This window comes from Monodon monoceros, unplaced genomic scaffold (assembly GCF_005190385.1).
Source record: "Monodon monoceros isolate NGI ecotype Baffin Bay Population unplaced genomic scaffold, NGI_Narwhal_1 Contig4285_ctg1, whole genome shotgun sequence".
Classification (NCBI taxonomy): Eukaryota; Metazoa; Chordata; class Mammalia; order Artiodactyla; family Monodontidae; genus Monodon; species Monodon monoceros.
Window position 1 is genome coordinate 261828 of NW_021700178.1, and position 20494 is coordinate 282321.

At 40.1% G+C, this 20494-nt stretch overlaps 1 protein-coding gene across 1 annotated transcript in view; it reads left to right on the forward strand.

The window, feature by feature from the left end:
• Window positions 1-20494, forward strand: part of LOC114885747 (cilia- and flagella-associated protein 53-like) — a 66932-nt gene that overhangs the window by 26345 nt on the left and 20093 nt on the right. Inside the window, exons 4-5 of the mRNA XM_029206037.1 lie at window positions 4536-4839; window positions 9539-9757. Of these exons, the coding sequence (XP_029061870.1) occupies window positions 4536-4839; window positions 9539-9757 (523 nt within the window). The remainder of the gene's footprint in view (window positions 1-4535; window positions 4840-9538; window positions 9758-20494) is intronic.

Here is a 20494-nt window from a genome sequence, read left to right on the forward strand (position 1 = left end):
AGTTGTGGCATGTGGTATTTTCATTGCCGCATGCAGGATCTTTAGTTGCAGCACGTGGGATCTTTTAGTTGCGGCATGCGGGATCTAGTTCCCTGACCAGGGATTGAACTCGGATCCCCTGCATTGGGAGTGTGGAGTCTTAACCCCTGGACCACCAGGGAAGTGCCAGGTTTCGATTTCTTTAACTCTAAAATGGGGATGATACTTGCTGCCCCATCTAAGTTATAAGGCACTTATGAGGATGAAATAAGATTTTATGTGTGAAAGTGCCATGTGAAGCACTGACAAAAAGTTTTCCTCTTATTAATGATTATTATCATTAAAATAGATATTCTATTTGATGTTTTTTAGCTCATCTATTTTAATTTTTGCATATAAATAATTTATATGATATAGTTACATATTAATAACCTCATATAATTTATAAACAATGTTGTGGGTGCTTAGAAGTTTTTTTACTGAAAGACATACATAATCAAAAAAGCTTGAAAACCTACTGATCTAAAGAAGTGTTTATGATATGAGCTCATTCATGCAGTGTTAACACATTATTGACTGGGGGATTTTTGCATAAACTAATGCCTGTGGCCAAAGATTTGTTTTGTAAGTGAATATTGAAACACCCACGTTTGAGTAAATATCAACAACTTTTTTTGCACTTAATGTATTTATTTGAAACTTTGTACATGTCTTACGAAAGCATTCTAATATTTCGTTAGAGTGTGATAGGCCCTAGCAGGCACCTCTGTGCAGGGGAACAGAACATCTATTACAAATATACCATGTTTCACTGCACTTTCCCCTGGAAGAGCAGACTCTACACTTTCTGGTGACATTTTTTTTTTTTTAGTCCTGTGGATATTATTTCCTCTAGAATACGTTATTTTATTTTACTTGATAGTTGACAAGGTGGATCTTTGCGGGGGACTCTTTTAGAAACGCCACAAGAAGGACCAGGTGCGGGACTACCACTACATTCACCAGAATGGTCAGTTACCCATTCTCTAACTATTGCTAACAAAAGTTGCTTGTAAGTCATTTTATTCTGTGCGTTAAAGCTACAATTAATTTTAAACACATTGAATAAACTGCAATTACTCAAATAGAAACCCACTTTCTTATACCATTTTTGAGTTTTCCAGAGGATATTGAAGTTTTCCAGGCATTGATCAGATCGATCAACTCCTTATATATTTATTATACTCTATTAGACAAGTGGGCTTAGTTATCTCATGGCCACTCCTCCTGTCTTCCTTTCCTGTAGATGCTATGGAGGCGTCATGAATAACTGTCACCATGCGGACTAACCCCTTGTCTTTCCATATAAGAAGAATCACTTCTCCCTTCCATAAGAATGTCATTTCTCCCCTCTGTAGATTTTTAGATTTATCCTTTAATTGGTTTGGTAGACCACAATTATCTCTTATAGTCCCACAAACTCTGGTTTTATTTTTCAACAGTATTTCAGATGTGGACACACTGTTGTAATAATTGTCTTGGTAAATATGGTGCCATGAACTAAGATAAGGTTGTAGGACTGAAACCGTTTCTTGAAGTTTCTTTTCTTCACCCATGTAAGTCTCAAGGTTACATATATATCCGGTTTCACTTTTGCTAACCATCCTGACCGAAATTCCATATTTTGTAAGTTTTCCGGGATTATAGGTTTTGAATCTGAGTCGTCCTCTCCACTTTATCATTGCCTCATCAAGTGATAGCTCTTGTTTGAGTATATAGATCAATTGAAATTTTGGTAGAAAATAATCCAAAAGAGCTTTAACTTTTGAAATTCTGTCTGCAGGAAGTGGAGTTTCCAAGTTATCGTTAAAGTGAAGAAATGTCATTATTTGTTCGAACCTTCTTCTGGTCATAATCTTTGGAAAGATAGGTTTCAAGTAAGGGATCAACCGACTATTTTTTCCAGTGTGACTTTCTTATTTGTCCCATCAAAATTATTAATCCAAGAAACTTTTTCATGTCACTATTGGTTACATCAGTCCATTTTAAAGCCTTATCATACTTTTTATATGATTTTTCATTCTGTTGGTGATACAAGTTTGTTTGAGAAGCGACCAACTTGAAAAAGTCATTACCAAAAATTAATTCTGTTATTTTGCTAATACTTTGCGTGTTATTACATTCAATAGTTATACCTGACACACCTCTAAAGTCTTCTAATTTTTGTTATGAAATGTTGTCCTCAGTCCACTTTTCTGTAGAAGCAAAGGAGCATTCTCCAGCACCGTGAGTTTCATTTTCACTTTCTGTATCAGAATCAATCACTAAGGTTTTTTGTCTTTTTGTTGGTCTAATATTCACATCATCTGAATCAGAACTGTATTCTGAAGAACTACCATCTTCTGAGACACTAGCATATATGTCACTCAGACAATCAGAGAAAGTATCTGCATAAAATTCACTGAAAAGTTCTTCTTCACTCAAAATTTCGCAATGCGTTATTTTTGAAAATTTTATGATAATAAACTTGCATTTATAATATACACAGGGTTGGAACAAAAACCTAACTGAGCAAAATGTGAATGATAATGACAATCATAAGTTGTGATCAGTTTTAAGCTCTAACAACTTCGCATGGTGATGTTAATTGTATCACTCTCTAAAACCATATTGATACGTCTCTGGTCAATAATGTTCGGGTAACAAAAGACGTATTAATACATCTCTGGTCAATAATGTGTTAATTCTGGCATTCTTGGCAGCATGCATCATCAACTGCCTTAAGAATGTCTTTGTACTCTTAGATTTCATATTAAGGAAGGAATTACCTTAAGAAAGTCATTAGCAATAAACAAAGAGCTACAGAAACATGTTGTTCATTGCAACATTGTAATAAAAGTTAGACATAACCTATATGTTCATCAAATAGGGGAATGTTTAAGTAAACTGTGATATATTTATAGGCTGTAGCCTCTGTTATGCAGCTTAGTAAACTATAATAAAGTTCTAAGGTTAGGAATTGTTTTAAAAAATATTTCATGAGGAAGCATTCCCAATATAATGGTAGGTGGAAAAATTAAGATACAAGGAGATATAGATATGCAGAATAACTCCAGTTCTAGTAAAAATGCACATACATAAGACTGGAAAGAAATATATTAACATGCTAATAGTGATTATCTCCTGATAGTAGGATTACGTGTTATTTTTAGTGTCTTCATACTTTTCTATATTTTCTAGTTTTTCTGCAATGAACATGTATTAGTTTTATACTTAGGAAGAAAGAGTTGATTTTAAATAAAAATTTAAAAATATAAGCCATACTTATTATCCTTAGGCTTTAGATTTCCATTAATTGAATACCTTTGTTAGAGTATGAATCATAGGATTGGGAAGGACTTTAACAAGTTATCATGGCCAATTCTGAGAATTTCACTGATGAATTTCAGACAGCTGAATTCGTTTTTTTAAATGTTAAAGTGTATTTTGGGGGTTTCATTTTGTGTGAAATTGACCACTCTTGCAATAAGAGCTTAGACCTCATCTTTTCTTTCAGTCTTAACAACTCGAATTTCTTTAAAAGTTCTTTATTGAGCCTATTCTCCAAACTTTAGCTTCTTGGTGTAGAATTTGATTTAGAAACCAGGAAGACTTGATGTTTATAAAAAACATTGCCTTCCATCACAGTTCTCAAACTTGGCTATATGTCAGAACCATCTGAGGAGCTTTTAAAAAATACAGATGTGTTAAACATTCTGATTTAACAAGTCTGGTCTGGGAGGGGGTAGGGAGGAAGAGGAGAGTAGGGTTTTGAAAATATTCCTAAATAATTTCACAGCTCTTAAATTAAAAATGGGCTCAGTCAAGAACATTTGAAGAAATTTAAATTACTGAGGCTGAAAGAAAGGATGAGGTCCAAACACTTACTGAAATAGCATTTCTTCTTGAATGGTGACACAAGCCTGGTTGTAAAAAGGCAACAAGAGGGCTGTTTTCTCAACTCTAGCAGAAACCCCTTCAGTGGATGTGTGCCCTGCCAGGAATCTAGATGCAATGGGGAAACATCACCATGATATGCTAACTCTATCCTTGGGTCTTTTCTTGGATGTACATTCAGGGTCTCTTTCTACCAAAGCCTTAATCTACTTGTAATGTTGCAGGGACTCATCCCTCTTCTATTTCCTCTATAGTAATAATAGTAGTTGCCATTTACTGAGTTCCTGTTACCTACTAGGTATTTATGTCCATCTATCTCTGATTCTTACCAGAACCTTGAAAGTCAGTTCTTTCACAGATATAGAAACAGGCTCAGATAGATCGAGTTTTTGATCTAAGGTCACATAGGAAATATCAAAACCAGATTTCAAAGCCTGCTCTGCTTGACTCCAGTGCCTGTGCTTTGTCTGTGGCATCATGGTGCCTGCCTCCTTGCTGCTCCCTCATGTGTTTCCGGTGTTCAGATGGCCTACATCCAGGTCTTTAACTTTCTTACTTCAGTGTCTGACTGTGCAGATTTGTGCCTACAGAGAGCAATGTCTTATGAAAGGCTGGGTTTCTTTTTAAAATTGTCCTTTCAGGGAACGGTGTGAGGAGCTCCGTGTTGAGTTGTCCTGTATCCATCAGAAGGCAGTGAGCAAGGATCGGAAAGCACAGATAGCATTTAATGAGGAGCTGAAAAGGCAGAAGCTGGTGGAAGAGCAGATGTTCTCAAAGCTCTGGGAGGAAGACCGACTGGCCAAAGAGAAGCGAGAAGCCGAAGAGGCGAGGAGACAAAGAGAGCTGGTGGAGAACACACGGCTGGGGCTGAATGCCCAGATCACCAGCATCCAGGCGCAAAGGCAGGCAGCACGGCGGCTGAAGGAGGAGGAGGCGTGCCTTGTGGTGGGTCTTTTGAAATGCTTGTGATAGGATGATGAACTCAGTGGCTAGAATACAGTTTCCGGGCCTGCTACTGTAGTTTGCCTGATGGCCAAGGCTCATTCACAGAGCAACAGACCATGGTCAGAGCCTTGGATTTCAAGGCCCAGCTGACAGTGCCATCTCATTGTATAGGGCAAGTTACTTCACTACTGTGATTCAGTTTCCTCATCTACAAAATGAGGCAAAGGGCACTTGTCTTTGTTGTGAGGAAGAAATGGGATAATCATTGGCAGTGCCAATGAAGCCTAGTGGCAATTTGGCAACATCCCCCCATTCTTTGATATGAATAATTGATAGTTTCCAAATCCTATATAAAGTGCTTGTACAACAGCTACAGTGACCCCCCAGACCACCAGCATCAATAATTTTGTTCCTACAAGATCACTGCCCCTAGTATATACAAATTAGAGTTGTCAATGGAAATGTGTGCAAGCACTCAAAAAGGTAGCAATTTTATACGTATATAAAGCTTTCAACATCTGATACTTTAATACCACTAAATTTAGGAAGATGGTAATATTTTCTTGGGGAATCCCAAGTATTGAAATTTGAAACCATAAGAAACATCAAAGGTAAGGTACATGCAGAGCCCAGAAATCTTCTCTGGGTTTAAGATTGTTTTATTTTGAAGAGTTTAGTAGAAGATCTCTAAGAAAATCAAAATAGTGGCCCCCAAATGGCCTTATATATACCCCCTCCTCTGGTGTAAGATACTTAGTGAGCCAGTTTTACTCACAACACTTCTGACACCAAATGTGTGGGTTTTTTTCTCACATCAAACAATACTCTGATGCTCTGCAGACACTGATTAGGTGTCCTACAATTTGATTCAGTTCTGATACTATGTGGAGTTAGTGTCAGACTCCGTAAGTTGAAGGGCTTAGTCCCACAAGACTGCCCTCACTTCAGATACCCATCACAAGTAGTGGGTCCCTAGGTTACCCACACTTCTGTCCAGCTTGGCTACAAAGTCCAAGGTTCTCATGACTCCCCCTCAGTTTCAGTAATTCACTAAAATAGCTCATAGAACTTAGGAAAGTGCTTTACTTACCATTACCAGCTTATTGTAAGGTATACAACTCAGAGATGGTCAAATGGAAGAGATGCATAGGGGAAGGTATGTGGGGTGGTACACAGAGCTTCCGTGCCCCCACCACCTTGATGCATTCAATCCAGAAGCTCTCTGGACCTCATCATTTGGGGGTTTATGGAGGTTTCATCACATGGGCGTGATTGATTAATTCAATCACCATTGGTGATTGAACTCAATCTCTGGCCCCTCTTCCCTCCCTGGAGGTCAAGGGGTGGAGCTAAAGTTCCAACCCTCTGATCACATGGTTTGGTCTTTCTAGTTATCATCTCCCATCCTGAAGCTATCTAGGGGGTCCAGCCACTGGTCATCTCATTAGGCTACAAAAGATAATCTTATCACTTTGGAGATTTCAAGGGTGTTAGGAGCTATGTGCCAGGAACCAGGGGCAAAGACAAAATATTTATATTTTATAGCACACCTAGCTATCTCTATTTCTACCTTACTTTAAAAAAATTTTTTTTTGGAAATAACTTTAACAAGGAGTTGCCAAAAATATTAGAGTTTCTTTGTACCTTTACATGACAAAATATTATATATAGAGACTTATAAAAACTTAAACTCGTATAATACTTTCAACTAAAGTTACTCCCTTATTTAACTAAACTAAAAAACCCTCCTTTGGATTTCACCAGCTTTTACATGCACTCTTTGGAGGAAGGGGTGTAGTTCTATGAAATTTTACCATATGTAACCACTACATTTATGTAACCACTACTGAATCAGGATATAGAATTGTTCCATCATTCAAAGAAACTCCTTCCAGCTACTCCTTTACTGTTATAACCTCTGTCAAAGAAAATTCAATTAACAATCAAGTTAAGAAGGAAAAGAGAATTTTATTCAAGCCAAACTAAGGATTATATAATACAAGAGACAGACTCAGAAGCTCTGAGAATTGTTCCACCTGTTAGTAGTTGAAGGCACAGTCATATACATTTTCAAGACAGAGGATCATACATCAAAATGACGCACTGACATTTTACATAAGATCACCAAAGATACATAGTCCGGGTAAGCACATACGAAGCAAGCAGTAAGTCACCGTGACCCCTTACAGAGTTGGGAAAGAATATTAATCTTCTATAAAGTTCTATTGCTGGCGTCAGAAGAAAGAAAAAAGAATTGATCTTTGCTGTGAAGTAGGCATTCCCATCTTTGAGGAGGTCTGGTTAATGTATAATGAAGATGCACATTGCACTGTAAAGGGGGAGGGAGGAGGCCCAAACAGAGAGAGAAAGAATTTTATGTTTACATTTTCATCCTACCTTAAAATATAAATTTTATTTCATCACCACCCTCAACCCTAACCCCTGGCAGCCACTGATGGGTTCTTTATCTCTATTATTTTGTAATTTCAAGAATGTTTTTTCACCCTTTTTAATGTTATAATTATAACATTTGTTATAATTATAACAGTAATGTCATATTAAATAATAATATGAACACTTTCAAATGCACAGAAGTGGAGAGTACAATGATCATACTCATGTACTGATCTCCCAGTTTCAGCAGCTGTTGCATTTTGACATGTTGATTTCCTATATTCTACCTCCTTCTGTTTTTGTTTTAAAATATGTCCCAGGGACTTCCCTGGTGGTCCAGTGGTAAAGAATCCACCTTACAATGCAGGGGACGCAGGTTCAATCCCTGGTCAGGGAACTAAGATCCTACATGCTGCAGGGCAACTAAGCCCGTATGCCACAACTACTGAGCTTGCGTGCCTCAGCTAGAGCCCGCGTGCCCCAAACTACGGAGCCCACGTGCTCTGGAACCCAAGCACCACAACTAGAGAAGAGAAAACCCGCACGCCACAACTAGAGAGAAGCCCGCATACCACAACAAAGAGCCCGCACGCTGCAATGAAAGATCCCGCGTGCCTCAGCAAAGATCCTGTGGGCCACAACTAAGACCGGACGCAGCCAAAAATATATGTGTGTGTGTGTGTGTGTGTGTGTGTGTGTGTGTGTGTGTATCCCAGACATGTCATTTCTCCCTTAAATACATCTCTAGTATGCGTCTCAACAACATGATTAAGGATATTTTCTTATACAATGCCAATATCAAACCTAAAAAAATTAATAATAATTCATTGCTATCATCTAAAATCAGCATCAAATTTCCATCACTGTCTAAGTTATTTGACATTTAAATCAGGATCCAAACGTTGTTGTCCTCTTATAAGTCTCTTTTAGAATGAGTCACTGTTTATTATTCAAATATGGTCACATTTGAGATTGAAAGGGGTGCATTTAATTCAGTACATAAGCGCAACAGTGTAAAATCAGAACTATCCTGGGAAAACCAAGACATAGTAAACTGCTTTTAGGTCTCTTAATTTTGAGCAGTTCTCCCCCCATACCATCTTTACCTGCTTCATAGTCTGATTTGGCTGATTTCTGCCTCCTGGTATAGTCAACCTTACTTTTTAAAAAGTGTGGCCTGGAACTTCCCTGGTGGTCCAGTGGCTAAGACTCCACAATCCCACTGCAGGGGCCCCGGGTTTGATCCCAGGTCGGGGAACTAGATCCCACATGCCACAAGTAAAAGTTTACATGCCGCAACTGAAGATCCCGCATGCCGCAACGAATGTCCTGCACGCGGCAACTAAGACCCGGTGCAGCCAAATAAATAAATGAATGAAAAATAAATAAATAAATAAAAAGTGTGGCCTGCTATCCCACTGGCTTTCATGTTTGATATCCATCGTTTTTCCTTAAATATTGCAGAGCATTTTTACTTTTATTGTCTCATTTGACCCTCACAATTCAGTGTGGAATTACTCTCATGACATTAATGGAAAAGTCTAGCATATAACTTTCTTCTCACAAGCCAGAAATCATGGCAATCATGGCTGTTGTGAGTCTCAGTTAGATCAAGTCAATTGGGGATTATATCCCTCCTCACTATCAATGTGTCATCTCCTGTCCCCGCTGGGCAAGGACTTATCCCTCCAGGAGAGTGCAAATGCCTTTGACAGGAGGATTAATGCCTCAGTTTATACCAAGCTCACAGCACCCAACAGCAGTGGTACCCCAGTTAAAACTGATTGGTCAGGCAGTTAAGCTAGCCAGGAGGGTCAGATAGATAAGAAAATGAGAGGAATGGGGGAGAGCTTTTAAAGAACAAAATGCTTAATTTACTTTTGTATATTTAGCTGATGTGGACATCTGCATTTCTGGACTCTTATTGCTGGTTAATAATGTATGCAAATCTAGATGTGCAGATGTGCATAGAAGACTAAAGTCTGGAAGGTCAATACACCAAAACGTTGAGAATGGTAGTGGGTGAATGGGTATTAAGAATAAAAGTGATTTATCCTTATACTTTTCTGCATTTTGAACTCCACAACTATTTATTACTTGATAATCACACACAGACAGCAATTTCACAAAGCCGTATTGCTGATTCAGCAATGAAAAGGCAAGTTTTATTTCTTATAGTACCTTTTCAGCCAGGAGTGTGTGTTTCCAAGAAACCATTTATTCTCACCTCTTAAATGAAATGCATTAACTTCTTTGTTTTGTCCAACTGTACTGATACAGTATCTTCACTATTGTTCTGCCATAGGAAAATGACAAAGCACAGGTGAAACTTGAGAATGAACAGGATAGGCTAAAGAAACAGAAGACAAAACAGGAAATAAGGGCTGCTTTGCAAAAAGCCCTCCAAGAGAAGATGGAGCATATTCAGCAGGAATACAGAGAAGATCAGGACTTGAACATGAAGCTCATGCAAAGCGCCCTTCAAAACTTACAGGAAGAGGCTGATAAAAGGAAGCAAAAAAGAGTAAGACATTTATTCAGTGCCTACTGTGTGCTGGATGAGGTTCCTTGTTGAGCTCTCAGTCTTACGGGAGCCAGCCATGTGTAGAATAAAGCATAACTGCTACTGTAAGTGTGGTCCACGAACCAACAGCATTAGCATCATCTGGGAGGATGTTAGAAATAGAAATTCATAGGCTTCAGACTCAGAATCTCCAAATTCAGATCTTGGCCGGTACAAGAAACCTGTTTTAACAAGTTCTCCCAGGTGATTCTGATGCTCACTAAAATTTGAGAACTCCTACTCTATAACATGGTATTAGTACTGTGATAGCAGGATGGGATCGCAGGAAGTGGAGTGACTAAGTATGTCCAGAAGTTGGGGAAGACATCACTGAGAAAGTGGTGTTCAAGTTGTACTTTGAAGGATATGTAGTTTTGACAGGCAAAGAGAGTAGAGAAAATCATTCCAGTGTTTATTCAGCTGTTTCTTTAAAATTTGTATTGAACTCTTTAGGGTGTTGTTGTTTTCCTAAAGGTACTATGATTTGTTTTGTTTTGTTTTGATAGACTTTATTTTTTAGAGCAGTTTTAGGTTCACAGCAAAATTGGGCAAAAAGTACAGAAACTTCCCATATACCCCCTGCCCCAACACATGCATAGCCTTCCCCATTCTCAACAGCCTCCACCAGAGGGTACATTTGTTACAATTGATGAACCTACATTGACACATTATCACCCAAAGTCCATAGTTTACATTAGGGTGCATTCTTTGGTGGTGTAGATCTATAGGTTTGGACAAACATATGATGACATTTATCCACCATGAGAGTATTATACAGAGTGATTTCACTAGGCTAAAAATCCTCTGTGCCCCACCTGTTCATCCCTTCCTCCACCCCAAACCCCTGGAAACCACTGATATTTTTACTGTCTCCATAGTTTTGCCTTTTCCAGAACGTCATATCATTGGAATCATATAGTATGTAGCCTTTTCAGATTGGCTTCTTTCACTAACTAATATGCATTTAATTTCCCTCCATATCTTTTCATGGCTTGATAGCTCATTTACTTTTAGCACTGCATCTATTCCATTGTGTGGATGTACCACAGTATATTTATCCAGTCACCTTCTGAAGGACATCCTTGGTTGCTTCCAGGTTTTGGTGATTATGAATAAAGTTATTGTGTACATTCTTAGGCAGGTTTTTGTGTGAACATAACCTTTGGGTAAATATCAGCATAACCTTTGGGCAAATATCAAGAAGCGTTATTGCTGGATCATATGGTAAGAGTATGTGTAGTTTTGTAAGAACAGCCAAATTGTCTTCCAAAGTGTCTATACCATTTTGCATTCCTACCAGCAATGAATGAGAGTTCCTATTGTGCAGCGTCCTTGTCAGTATTTCGTGTCATCCGTATTCTGGACTTGAGCCATTCTATTAGGTGCGTAGTGACATGTCATTGTTGTTTAATTTTAATTTCCCTAATGTCATGTGATATAGAGCATTAAGGATCCTGAGCCCAATTCCAATATGTAGAGTGGTATCCAAGCACTGCTCGGGACACGAGCTGGGTGTCCTACAATTCCGTTCAATTCTGACACTATCTACCTAGAGATAGCATCGGATTCCACAGGGAAAGGGCTCAGTTCTATAAGACTGCCCTCTACTTCAGTTGCCAGTCACAAGCCCAGATGGTTACCTGTGCATCTGACCAACTGGCTACAAACTGGAAGTTCCAATGATTTCCCCCTCAAACCCAGGATGCCAATTGCAAATCCAAGTTGTTACTTGACAGACTGGCTGTAAATCAGAGGTTCCCATGACCCCCTCCTTGAGTTCAATTGATTGGCTAGAGCAGCTCACAGAACTCAGGAAACCAGTTTGCTCACTAGCTTACCAATTTATTACAGAGTATATTAAAGGATACAAATAAATAGCCAGATGAAGAGACATATAGGATGAGGTCCTGAACAAAGGAGCTTCTGTCCTCATGGAGTTTGGGGCCTGGCATGGTGGAAGTGTTCTGGTTCCCCAATTCTGAACCCTCTCCTTTGGGGTTTTTATGTAGGCTTCATTACATAGACATGATTGGTTAAGTCATTGGCCATCAGTGATTGATTTCACCCTCCAAACCTTCTCCCCTCCCCAGAGGTCAGGGAACTGGGGCTGAAAGTTCCAACCCTCTAATCACATGGTTGGTTCTCCTGGCAACCAGAGGTGTGGTCCAAAAGTCACCTCATTAACAGAACAAAAGACAACTTTGTTGCTCTCATCACTTAGGAAATTCTAAGGGTTTTAGGAGTTCTGTGCCAGAAATGGGGATGAAGACCAAATATATATTTATTATAAATCATAATACCACAAGCATCTTTTTATATGTTTGCCATCTGTATATTTTTGATGAGGTGCCTGTTAAGATATTTGGCTCATTTTTTGAGTTGTTTGTTTTCTTCTTGTTGAGTTTTAAGAGTTCTTTGTATATTTTATCGCGAAAGCACCCTTCCTACCGTCTTGTTGTAGCTTCTTCTTTGTCTTTGGACGTAGAATATCTCTTCTGGTAGGTCCCAGTCTTTTTTTGTTAATGGTTGTTGAGCAGTTAGTTGTGATTTTTGTGTTTTCATGAGAGGAGGGGAGCTCAAGTCCTTCTGTTCCACCATCTTGTCTCCAATGCTCTCTGTATATTTTAGATAACAGTCCGTTATCAGATAAGTTTTTAGCAAATATTTTCTCCCAGTCTGTGACTTGTCTTTCATTCTCTTGATCAGAGCTTTCATAGAGCAAAATTTTTAATTTTAATGAAGTCTAGCTTATCTATTCTTTCTTTCATGGATTATGCCTTTGCTATTGTATCTAAAAGCTTATCACCAAACCCAAGGTCACCTAGATTTTCTCCTTTGTTATCTTCTAGGAGTTTTTTTTTTTTTCTTTTACAACTTCTAGGAGTTTTATATTTTATGTTTAGATCTTTGGTCCATTTTGAGTTAATTTTTGTAAAGGTGTAAGGTCTGTTTCTAGATTCTATTTTTTTTTTTTTTGGCATGTAGATGTCCAGTTGTTCTAGCACAATTTGTTGAAGAGATTCTCTTAACTCCATTGTATAGCCTTTGCTTCCTAGTCAAAGATCAGTTGACTATATTTATATGAGTCTATTTTGGGACTCTATGTTCTTTTCTATTGATCCATTGATCTATTCTTTCACCAATTCCATACCATCTTGATTACTATAGTAAGTCTTAAAGTTGGGCAGGGTCAGTCGTCTGACTTTGATCTTGTCCTTAAATACTGAGTTGGCCAATTTGGGTCTTTAGCCTCTTCATATAAATTTTAGAATCAGTTTGTTGATTTCCACAAAATAATTTGCTGGGATTTTTTTTTAATTACATTGAATCTATAGATCAAGAATGGAAGAACTGACATTTTGACAATATTGAGTATTCCTATTCATGAACATGGACTATCTCTCTATTTAGTTCTTTGATTTTTCTCATCAGCTTTGTGCTTTTCCTCATATAGATCTGGTACATATTTTGTTAGATTTGTACCTATGTATTTCATTTTTGGGGTGCTAATGTAAATGGTATTGTGTTTTTAATTTCAAATTCTACTTCATTGCTGGTATATAGGAAATCAGTTGACTTTTGTATGTTAACCTTGTATCCTGTAACCTTCCTTTAATTGCTTATTAGCTCCAGGAGTTTTTTATAGGTTCCTTCAGATTTTCTACATAGACGACCAAGTTATCTGTGAAAAAAGACCAACTTTATTTTGTTCTTCCCAATCAATATACCTTTCATTTCCTATTCTCGTCTTATTGTTTCAGCTAGGACTTTCAGTATAATGTGAAAAAAAGTGCTGAGAGGGGGGGCATCCTTGCCTTGTACCTGATTTTAGTGGGAAAGCTTCTAGTTTTTCATCATTAAGTATGATGTTAGTTGTAGGTTTTTTGTAGATATTCATTATCAAATTGAGGAATTCCCACCTTTATTCCTGGTTTACTGAGAGGGTTTTTTTAAATTTTAACATGAGTGGGTGTTGGATTCGGCCAAAACTTTTTTCTGCATTACTTGATATGATCATGTGGTTCTTCTTCTTTAGCCTGTTGATATGATGGATTACATTAATTGATTTTTGCATGGTGAACCAGCCTTGCTACCTAGGATAAACCAATCAGAGAAGAAAAGAAATAAATGGAATCCAATTCAGAAAAGGAGAAATAAAGCTGTCACTGTTTGCAGATGACATGATACTATACAAAGAGAATCCTAAAGATGCTACCAGAAAACTACTAGAGCTAGTCAATGAATTTGGTAAAGTAGCAGGATACAAAATTAATGCACAGATATCTCTGGCATTCCTATACTCTAACAATGAAAAATCTGAAAGTGAAATTAAGATAACACTCCCATTTACCATTGCAACGAAAAGAATAAAATATCTAGGAATAAACCTACCTAAGGAGACAAAAGACCTATATGCAGAAAATTATAAGACACTGATGAAAGAAATTAAAGATGATACAAATAGATGGAGAGATATACTATGTTCTTGGATTGGAAGAATCAACATGGTGAAAATTACTCTACTACCCAAAGCAATCTACAGATTCAATGCAATCCCTATCAAACTACCACTGGCATTTTTCACAGAACTAGAACAAAAAATTTCACAATTTGTATGGAAACACAACAGACCCCAAATAGCCAAAGCAATCTTGAGAATGAAACATGGAGCTGGAGGAATCACGCTCCTTGACTTCAGACTACACTACAAAGCTACAGTAATCAAGACAGTATGGTACTGGTGCAAAAACAGAAATATAGATCAATGGAACTGGATAGAAAGCCCAGAGATAAACCCACGCACATATGGACACCTTATCTTTGATAAAGGAGGCAAGAATATAGAGTGGAGAAAAGACAGCCTCTTCAATAAGTGGTGCTGGGAAAACTGGACAGGTACATGTAAAAGTATGAAATTAGAACAGTCCCTAACACCATACACAAAAATAAACTCAAAATGGATTAAAGACCTAAATGTAAGGCCAGACACTATCAAACTCTTAGAGGAAGACATAGGCAGGACACTCTGTGACATAAATCACAGCAAGATCCTTTTTGACCCACCTCCTAGAGAAATGTAAATAAAACCAAAAATAAACAAATGGGACCTAATGAAACTTCAAAGCTTTTGCACAGCAAAGGAAACCATAAACAAGATGAAAAGGCAACCCTCAGAATGGGAGAAAATATTTGCAAATGAAGCAACTGACAAAGGATTAATCTCCAAAATTTACAAGCAGCTCATGCAGCTTAATAACAAAAAAACAAACAACCCAATCCAAAAATGGGCAGAAGACCTAAATAGACATTTCCCCAAAGAAAGAATGCTCAACATCATTAATCATTAGAGAAATGCAAGTCAAAACTACAATGAGATATCATCTAACACCGGTCAGTAAGGCCATCATCAAAAAATCTAGAAACAATAAATGCTGGAGAGGGTGTGGAGAAAAGGGAACACTTTTGCACTGTTTGTGGGAATGTAAATTGATACAGCCACTATGGAGAACAGTATGGAGGTTCCTTAAAAAACTAAAAATAGAATTACCATATGACCCAGCAATCCCACTTCTGGGCATATACCCTGAGAAAACCATAATTCAAAAAGAGTCATGTGCCAAAATGTTCATTTCAGCTCTGTTTACAATAGCCAGGACGTGGGAGCAACCTAAGTTTCCATTAACAGACAAATGGATAAAGAAGATGTGGCACATATATAAATGGAATATTACTCAGCCATAAAAAGAAATGAAATTGAGTTATTTGTTGTGAGATGGATGGACCTAGAGTCTGTCATACAGAGCGAAGTAAGTCAGAAAGAGAAAAACAAATACCGTTTGCTTACACATATATATGGAATCTAAGAAAGAAAAAAAAAAGATCATGAAGAACCTAGGGGTAAGACGGGAAAAAAGACACAGACCTACTAGAGAATGGACTTGAGGATATGGGGAGGGGAAAGGGTAATCTGTGATCAGTGAGAGAGTGGCATGGACATATATACACTACCAAATGTAAAATAGATAGCTAGTGGGAAGCAGCCACATAGCACAGGGAGATCAGCTCAGTGGTTTGTGACCACCTAGAAGGGTGGGAGGGTGGGAGGTAGGGAGACACAAGAGGGAAGAGATATGGGAACATATGTATATGTATAATGGATTCACTTTGTTATAAAGCAGAAACTAACCATTGTAAAGCAATTATACTCGAATAAAGATGTTAAAAAAAAAAGATCAGCTGTTATCCTTATGGGGATTCCCTTGTGTGTTATTTGTTGTTTTTCCCTTGCTGCTTTTAATTGTTTTTCTTTGTATTTAATTTTTGATAGTTTAATTAATATGTGTCTTGGTGTGTTTCTCCTCGGATTTATCCTTTATGGGACTCTCTTTGCTTCCTGGACTTGATTAACTATTTCCTTTCCCATGTTAAGGAAGTTTTCAACTATAATCTCTTCAAATATTCTCTCAGTCCCTTTCTTTTTCTCTTCTTCTTCTGGGACCCCTGTAATTTGAATGTTGGTGCATTTAATGTTGTCCCAGAGGTCTCTGAGACTGTCCTCAATTCTTTTCATTCTTTTTTCTTTATTCTGCTCTGCAGTAGTTATTTCCAGTATTTTATCTTCCAGGTCACTTATCCGTTCTTCTGCCTCAGTTATTGTGCTATTGATCCCTTCTAGAGTATTTTTAATTTCATTTATTGTGTTGTTCATCACTGTTTGTTTGCTCTTTAGCTCTTCTAGTTCCTTGTTAAATGTTTCTTGTATTTTCTCAATTCTGTTTCCACGATATTGGATTATCTTTACTATCATTATTCTGAATTCTTTTTCTGGTAGACTGCCTATTTCCTCTTCACTTGTTAGGTCTGGTGGTTTTTTTCCTTGCTCCTTCATCTGCTGTGTGTTTCTCTGTCTTCTCATTTTGCTTAACTTACTGTGTTTCGGGACTCGTTTTCGCAGGCTGCAGTTTGTAGTTCCCGTTGTTTTTGGTGTCTGTCCCCAGTGGCTAAGGTTGGTTCAGTGTGTTGTGTAGGCTTCCTGGTGGAGGGGACTCGTGCCTGTGTTCTGGTGGATGAGGCTGGATCTTGTCTTTCTGGTGGGCAGGTCCACGTCTGGTGGTGTGTTTTGGGGTGTCTGTGGCCTTATTATGATTTTAGTCAGCTTCTCTGCTAATGGATGGGGTGGTGTTCCTGTCTTGCTAGTTGTTTGGCATAGGGTGTCCAGCACTGTAGCTTGCTGGTCGTTGAGTGGAACTGGGTCTTGGTGTTGAGATGGAGATCTCTGGAAGATTTTCATCATTTGATATTATGTGGAGCTGGGAGGTCTCTTGTGGACCAGTGTCCTGAAGTTGGCTCTCCCACCTCAGAGGCACAGCACTGACTCCTGGCTGCAGCACCAACAGCCTGTCATCCACACGGCTCAGAATAAAAGGCAGAAAAAAAAAAGGATGAAAGAAAGAAGATAAAATAAAATAAAGTTATTAAAATAAAAAAATAATTATATTAAGAAAAAAAATTTTTAAGTAAAAAAACGGACAGACAGAACCCTAGGACAGATGGTAAAAGCAAAGCTATAGAGACAAAGTCACACACAGAAGCATGCACATGCACACTCACAAAAAGAGAAAAAGGGGAAAAAAATATATATATCGTTGCTCCCAAAGTCCACCTCCTCAACTTGGGATGACTTGTTGTCTCTTCAGGTATTCCACAGATGCAGGGTACATCAAGTTGATTGTGGAGAATTAATCCGCTGCTCCTGAGGAGGCTGGGAGAAATTTCCCTTTCTCTTCTTTTCTTGCACAGCTCCTGGGGTTCAGCTTTGGCTTTGGCCCCGCCTCTGCATGTAGGTCGCCTGAGGGCGTCTATTCTTCGCTCAGACAGGACGGGGTTAAAGGAGAAGCTGCTTCGGGGGCTCTGGCTCACTCAGGCCGTGGGGAGGGAGGGGTACGGATGCGGGGCGAGCCTACGGCGGCAGAGGCCGGTGTGACGTTGCACCAGCCTGAGGCGCGCTGTGCGTTCTCCCGGGGAAGTTGTCCCTGGATCACGGAACCCTGGCAGTGAGGGACTGCACAGGCTCCCGGGAGGGGGTGTGTGGATAGTGACCTGTGCTTGCACACAGGTTTCTTGGTGGCGGCAGCCACAGCCTTAGCGTCTCATGCCCCTCTCTGGTGTCTGTGCTGTTAACCGTGGCTCGCGCCCGTCTCTGGAGCTCCTTTAAGCAGCTCTCTTAATCCCCTCTCCTCGCACACCAGGAACCAGAGGCAAGAAAAAGTCTCTTGCCTCTTCGGCAGCTCCAGGCTTTTTCCCGGACTCCCTCCCGGCTAGCTGTGGCGCACTAGCCCCCTTCAGGCTGTGTTCATGCCGGCAACCCCAATCCTCTCCCTGGGATCCGACCTCCGAAGCCGGAGCCTCAGCTCCCAGCCCCCGCCCGCCCCGGCGGGTGAGCAGACAAGCCTCTCGGGCTGGTGAGTGCTGGTTGGCACCGGTCCTCTGTGCGGGGATCTCAACGCTTTGCCCTCCACACCCCTGTTGCTGCGCTCTCCTCCATGGCTCCAAAGCTTCCCCCCTTCGCCACCCGCAGTCTTTCCCCGCGAAGGGGCTTCTAGTGTGTGGAAACCTTTCCTCCTTCACAGCTCCCTCCCACTGGTGCAGGTCCCGTCCCTATTCTTTTGTCTCTGTTTATTCTTTTTTCTTTTGCCCTACCCAGGTATGTGGGGAGTTTCTTGTCTTTTGGGAGGTCTGAGGCCCTCTGCCAGCGTTCAGTAGGTGTTCTGTAGGAGTTGTTCCACATGTAGATGTATTTCTGATGTTTTTGTGGGGAGGAAGGTGATCTCCGTGTCTCACTCTTCTGCCATCTTGCAGCTCCTCCATAGATTATTGATTTTAGATCTTTTTCTTTCCTTATATGTATGTGTGTGCATATATGTATATACGTGTGTGTATATTTATATATATATTCTAGAGGAAGTACATGGCATGCCTTCAGGGACCACAGATGGTAGTCAAAGCAGAGTGCAGACAGAGAGAGGCAGGACCTGAGGCACATGCCTTTGTTAGGATCCATGGGTGGAGTACTTTGTGGTTCCCAGGCTAAGGCTGGATTGGTCAACTCAAAACAAAAGTGTGGGGTTTCAGTAAGCCCCACAGGGGTCTTATCTAAGAGGTATATAAGGGGAAGATGTTGGGAGGTGGGGCACTGTCGATCACAGGGGCTCTTGGGGAAGTCATATTAGGAACTTACATTAGCTTGTGACTCTGTGGACTGCTATGTAGAGCATGCACTTGCATGAGGGCTCGTGTCAATTTGAGATCCCTGCAGGATACTTAGCCAAACAATATGGATTCAGAGGCAGCGATGCAGTAGAGTAGCTTAGCTAAACTCTTTTTTTTTTTTTTGTGGTACACGGTCCTCTCACTGTTGTGGCCTCTTCCGCTGTGGAGCACAGGCTCCGGACGCGCAGGCTCAGCGGCCATGACTCACAGGCCCAGCCACTCTGTGGCATGTGGGGTCTTCCCGGACCGGGGCATGAACCCATGTCCCCTTCATCGGCAGACAGACTCTCAACCACTGTGCCACCAGGGAAGCCCTTAGCTAAACTCTTGACAGTCTATCTTGTGATTCCTTGTCATCAGGAATAACAATCACTTGTGTAGTGGATATGTTAAAGACATAGGTATTGTTTTCTTTCTTTAAAAAAAAATTTTTTTTTTACCATGCCGCATGGCATGTGGGATCCTAGTTCCCATACCAGGGAGCAAGCCTGCACCCCCTGTATTGGAAGCACGGCGTCCCAACAACTGGACCACCAGGGAAGTCCCAGTATTGTTTTCTGAAGCCACCTTAAGGCACATTTAACCAAGGCAATAATGATGAAGCCTATGATAAATAGACTTGCTACTGTTTGGAATCCAGGTCTTAGCCATTGCCCTCAGGTGGATGTCGAGAGCCATGAGAACAAATCAGGGACCTCGGAATGTGGGAATTTGTTGAAATACTTTAGTGATATTAAGCATGACCTGTATCTCTTGACATCTGGAGGTTGGCCTGTAACAATGTTACAATAATAGGGATCATCTCCATGGATAGCTTGCAGACTGGGCAGAGTCAAGTAGACCTGCTCCAGCCCCTTGAGTCAGATCCACAACAGACTATGAATGCGGTGTTATTCATCGTTAAGAGGCGATGAGTATACAGGGTGAGGTCCAGCCTTTGTGTTTGAGTATAGTCGGTAGCCCTCAGAAAGTACTGCAGTTACTTTGATGCCTACCCACAGGGTGCCATGTGTAGGGTCTAGATTAGGGGTTTGGTCCAGCCTAAATGAGGCTCGAGGTGTTTTGGAGGGAATTAGTACAAGGGTCTGATAACCAGGAAGAGCTATAGGATACGTAGGGACATGGGGCTGTACATCTTGCCCTGGGTGCTCACAGACCCAACACCTTTTTACTTGCAAGTCCTGAGCTGCCACCTTGCAGGTTTGTATGAATATATTTGTCATGTAGGATCTAGGGTTGTGGTGTGGGGCAGGATCGTGGCATGCAGCAGGAAGGAGTTGTGGATGAGATGTAGAGAGGTGTGGAGGTAGCTTTTTGGGTATGGAGGATGTGCTGGCAGTGGTGGTGGTGCTGGGAATAATGAGGGGAGTAGGCCTGTTGTGGATACATCAGGTAGAAAGCAAAAGCTGTAATCTAGTACACTGAGCA